Source organism: Bactrocera latifrons, unplaced genomic scaffold, assembly GCF_001853355.1.
Source record: "Bactrocera latifrons isolate USDA-ARS-PBARC rearing strain unplaced genomic scaffold, ASM185335v1 scaffold_54, whole genome shotgun sequence".
NCBI classification, from domain to species: domain Eukaryota; kingdom Metazoa; phylum Arthropoda; class Insecta; order Diptera; family Tephritidae; genus Bactrocera; species Bactrocera latifrons.
In genome coordinates this window covers 1,147,448-1,152,660 of record NW_017537201.1, presented here as the reverse complement: position 1 = coordinate 1,152,660, position 5,213 = coordinate 1,147,448, and the positions used below count along the sequence as shown (strand labels likewise).

Here is a 5,213-nt window from a genome sequence, read left to right as displayed (position 1 = left end):
CAACATTATTGCAACAGTACAAAGTAACATAAAACACTTGTATTTATATTATTTAGCTTAAATCATTATCAATCCAATAAATTTAATTAATATATAACCATAAAAGCAAAGGGAAATATTTCCGGCACACCTTCACTCTGCCACAACCTTGAACTTTAATTTTCGACTTTCTACCATCAACAATAACATCATAAGTTGTATATATCACTTTTCTCTGCACCGTTATACACATGTGAACGCTTTTCAAACAATTTATTAGTATACAATGACTTTTATAAGAGGTTTTTAAAATTCTTCAAGCGGAAGAACGCCTTCTGAAATAAAATTTGCAAAATTTTCTTCAAAATGGCGGTGTCCGTTAGATCTGTCAGAGCAAAACCGTTAGCTATACAGTGTTGTTAAATATAATATTCAATATGTTAACTATTTTAAAGTAAAATAAAGCGAAAACTGGTGTTATATTTTTAAAGGTGTATTCTAACAAAAATGTATCTACGTTTATCATAAATATTTTAAATATATAACTTTATTTTGATGCTTTTATTACTTTTTTTTCGTTACAACCATGCAGCTCAGGCACAACACAGAAAGCTCGTTGTTGTGAAAACTACTTAATATTTACGTTGTCAGCGCTTTCTATTCACACTACAGTGTTTTCGCTCTTACATACAAATACAGAGACTTTGTGTCATTTTACAAATTTTGTCGTGTGCACTCTTTTCCGCCCATATGCTTGCCTTATGCTGCAGCACTGTCAGTTTTGGACAATTTGTCAGAAAATTTTTTTAAGTGCGTTTGTCGTGAAATTTCTAATTGTTTGTTTTCAATTATTAGTCACGAAAAGTAAGCCATAATAACCAATAAAAAATAGTGGTGAGTGTTAAACAATCTACGCTCTATCAATTAGTAAACACAATAATAGTTAAAGTTGTATACTAATACAGATAATTGCGTTGACAGTGAAGGAATAAAATTTGCAAGTTCATCGATGTCTCGTGGTTGTGGTATTCGTTTTGTACTTCAGTCGGTGTTTTCAGCGATGTACTTAGAAAATTTTCCAATTATAAGTGACATATTTGCGAGTATTTACTATATTATTAAATTTCCTATTATAACAGCATTATCTATTTACTAAGGGTTTTGGTGTTCGTTTATTGATTTTCCAAAACGTAAAATTAACCAAATGAGTACGTTACTTCTCGGCTTTTTCCATTCACATTCATATATGTATAAATATATGTACGTATGGAGAGCGTGTGGGGGTCCACTTAGTGGTACGTTCGAGAAGCACGTAATTTTGTTTTGTATGCAAGCCTGTCAAGAAATCAATATATCTGTTTTGAGGGCGCAAGTGTTGATCGATGATTAGCACACGCTACGGTCAGAAGTGTTCAATTTTTATATGAGCATATTTATATGTATGTATATAGAACTTGTACGACGTTTGCGTCAAACTTTACCATGGGTAACACATACCCTATATTTTCTTTGTTTCCTTTGTTTAAGAAAAACTGCAGAGTTTAGCTTTCACCAACGCCTTCATATATTTATATATACATATGCTGTGGCCACAAATTAACACCATTAGATGTTGATTTTACATTCATCTAATTAATATTACACTATTGCAAATCACGCATACATATAAATTTTATATCCTGAGCAGGATATATTAAGATTGCCCTGAAGTTTTTAGCTAAATGAAACTTCAGAGACCCTTACTGTTCAGAACATGTTTTTTACATTGTTTTATTTAAGATTTTGCTAAGTAATCTAATGTAACAATTAAAAAATCTTAAAAGAGTATTTGATACTCGTCATGTTAGCTTATTTGTCGGAACCATCAATATCTGACCCCGGTAGGTCGGTAGGTCACGTAAACCGACCGAGTAAAATCAAGTTCTATGAACGGTTGCACCGAAGCTAACATTTCTTCTTTTTTTAATAAAGTTAACTGCATCTTAACATTTTTTATTATAAAAGGAGTTACGTGTAAACATATATTTCGAAACCAAATCATTTAATTTTTCTCATGGCTTTTTGTTCTGTCCTTGTATATTTATAGCGTTCCCCTTTCACATGTGCATCGTTCCCTAGCGAACAGTAGCGAAACAGGAAAAGGCTCTATAATATCGTAAACGAAAAATAATTATTGTAACGACCAAGTGTATACTAAAGTAAATAGATAATTCACAAACTGTAAACATGTCCAGCTTACCACGTCGCATCATCAAGGAAACTCAACGCTTGATGCAGGAGCCTGTGCCCGGCATTAATGCCATTCCTGATGAAAACAACGCACGCTACTTTCATGTTATTGTAACGGGTCCAAATGATTCGCCTTTCGAAGGTGGCGTTTTTAAATTGGAATTATTCTTGCCCGAAGATTATCCCATGTCAGCGCCAAAAGTACGTTTCATTACCAAAATTTATCATCCGAATATAGATCGTTTGGGACGCATTTGCTTGGATGTACTCAAGGACAAGTGGAGTCCAGCATTACAAATTCGTACAATTCTGCTTTCAATTCAGGCGCTTTTAAGTGCACCCAATCCAGATGATCCACTAGCAAATGATGTCGCAGAATTGTGGAAGGTGAACGAGGCTGAGGCCATCAAGAATGCACGTGAATGGACTCAGAAATATGCCGTCGAAGACTGAAGTGCAAAGTGAAGTGTTTGCAGCAGAAAACGAACGACGATGAACACGAGCGGTGGAGCTGCATGGAGTGTGGCGGGGGTTTGGGCATAACATGAGATCAACACGTGAATACAACGGCTTTTTGTTGGTAAACAAGTGATGGGGTGGGGGAACACGGCGTAGTTGTATTGTGTGTGAAACATGAAATGGAATTATATAATAACAATTAAGTAGAGTAATATTGCGTAAAAGAATTGCTAACTGGCTAAAGAAGAACAACTATTTTCCGGTATGCTGTTTAATATTTTTAAAATACTATACACATTAATACATTGAGATGCTGACGTCTTGATGTTTTTAAAAGTAAAACTCTACCAGGCAAACCGTAAACACAACAACAAACAAATGAGTATAATAAATGAAATACAAAACAGTAATAAAGTTATTGATGATGCAAAAAAAAAAAAATTTAAAATAAAGAAATACAAAAATTGCTATAAGTACATACAATAAAATATAAATATATGTATGTACACTCTTACGATACACTTTAATACAAGCTAAATGATATGATAATAGTTTAAATAGAATATAAAAACAAACTAAATGCTAAATCACTTGTAAGAAGATGCAACAACAACAATAACTATGCGATATTTGATTCCAACTTTTATACGGTCTACATATGGCTGCTAAGATGAGCGTTTGAGTAAAGAGCGCAACACAACCTTTCAACAAAAGGCCGGTTACTACTGGCTTTCGTCCACGTATGTACGTTGAAAGAAGTGTTGCACGTCACTGTGCGCGCTCGTTAGCTAGGTCGCTGTGTGCTATTTATTCACATTTTCTTTTAGTTGCGCTAACAATATTACGTTTAGCCGCCTATTCTTATGGCAATTATATTCTTTTTTTTTGCATTTTAAAGTCTAAGCCACTCTTATACATATGTATCTACATGTAAGCACGCCGCATGTTGACGTTGTAGATATTCTGCGTTAAGGAAGTTGCTATTAATATTTAAAGAACAATGAAATTTGATTAATCATTAGAGTGTACACTTCACAAAAAAAAAAAAAAAAAACTGACGTTACTTTTAATTTTGTATGATTATATGTTTCCTTATTATTTTCATTATAATTATTAGCATTATTTAAAAAATCCTAAATAGGTATTTTTAAAGTTTAATGGCATTTCATGTACCAAGCTGCATAAAAGTCTAGGTGAAAGCAAACGTCAATGTGAAAAACATTTGACAGCAGCGCTGCATGTATTGCTGCCCTTTCTATTCGTTTGTGTGTAAAGCAAAAATACCTTTATAAAGTAAAATATATAAAATATTAAGAATCTGCATATTATTTTTTTTTTTATTTCTTAAAGAGTTAGTTGAAATAAACGCGAAACCTGAATTGTAATATAAAAAAAAAAAAAATAATTACGTATTTTTAATTACCAATGAATAAAAATAGAAATTTGGAATAACCATACCTGGATAAGTATTATATTATACACCAAATTTGCTATTACTTTGTTTGCGGCATGCTTCAAGGATCAGCGCAAAGCCGGGCAACACTCTAAAACACCAAGGTACTGCTTGTTTTTGTTGTAGGCATGGTAAATATTTTACTATTTTCTTTGCAGTTTGTGAAAGCTTGCAGACGCTGAAATAATATTAACGAAATTATGCTACATTTCTCGGTGTTTATGGCACTTGGCTGCTGCATAAAACGCCGCCAGACACCAAAGTTACACAAATATTATTTATAGCAGCATTTAGCTAAATACTTTTAGCCGGCATTGTCTTTCGAATTTTCAATACATGTTGCTGCCCCAAACCATTTCTACTAAAACTGTTCATAACACATTTTTTTTTTTTTTGTTTTTTGTAAGAAAAGTTTGGGGCCACACTTAAACCAAACTCTTTTCGAACTTTTCGTCCAACTGCTTGGCCAACGAATATTGGAAAAAGCGCCGCTGGCGGCCAAATGTGCCGAAAGTGATTTATATAACCACGATAATCGCTACTATTTTGCCATTGTATATTTTGATCACATTGTTGTTGCTGTTGGTTGCTATAGTTGTTGTTTCTGGTGGCTGGCTCGTACGTACATAACTAGATATTTTCTCTTACTGCAGCAACAGGCGCAAAACCGTGATGGACCAACTTGGTCGCTGCCGTTTAAAGCTTACCAACAACTGTTGTTCGCGGGCATGCATATACATACGTACATATGTATGTACATACATAAGAATGGATTCATCGTGGGCGCAACGCCACGCATTTCGTTATTGTTAATTGGCCCTTTTTGGTTGTGAGTCGCTCAGCTGCGAAGGTGCCATTGTTGTGAATACGTGCCCCTTTTGATGTTGTTCTTGTTGTTTTGTTGGTGTTGTTTCGGGTGGTAAAGAATTATTACAGCTTGTCACCTTATTTCGGGCGATTTACGGTAAAATTTATCGCTGATGATCAACAATAAAAAATGTGTTGTTGCCAGCGGTACACATAGAGCTGCTTACATCCAACATACCTACATACATACATATGTACATATATGCTGGTTGCTTTGGAAGGTGGC

At 34.1% G+C, this 5,213-nt stretch overlaps 1 protein-coding gene across 2 annotated transcripts; it reads left to right on the top strand.

Moving 5' to 3' along the window:
* Window positions 1–746: 746 nt before the first annotated feature.
* LOC108974254 (ubiquitin-conjugating enzyme E2 N) lies at window positions 747–2,873 on the top strand. Of its 2 annotated transcripts, none has more exons than XM_018941972.1 (2): window positions 747–873; window positions 2,066–2,873. In XM_018941972.1, exon 2 carries the CDS (start codon window positions 2,206–2,208, stop codon window positions 2,659–2,661), a length of 456 nt encoding a protein of 151 aa, XP_018797517.1. In that variant the 5' UTR covers window positions 747–873; window positions 2,066–2,205; the 3' UTR covers window positions 2,662–2,873. The 2 variants fall into 2 exon arrangements, with proteins under 2 accessions (XP_018797517.1, XP_018797518.1); XM_018941973.1 differs by lacking the exon at window positions 747–873 and adding an exon at window positions 948–1,041.
* The last annotated feature ends 2,340 nt before the right edge of the window (window positions 2,874–5,213 follow it).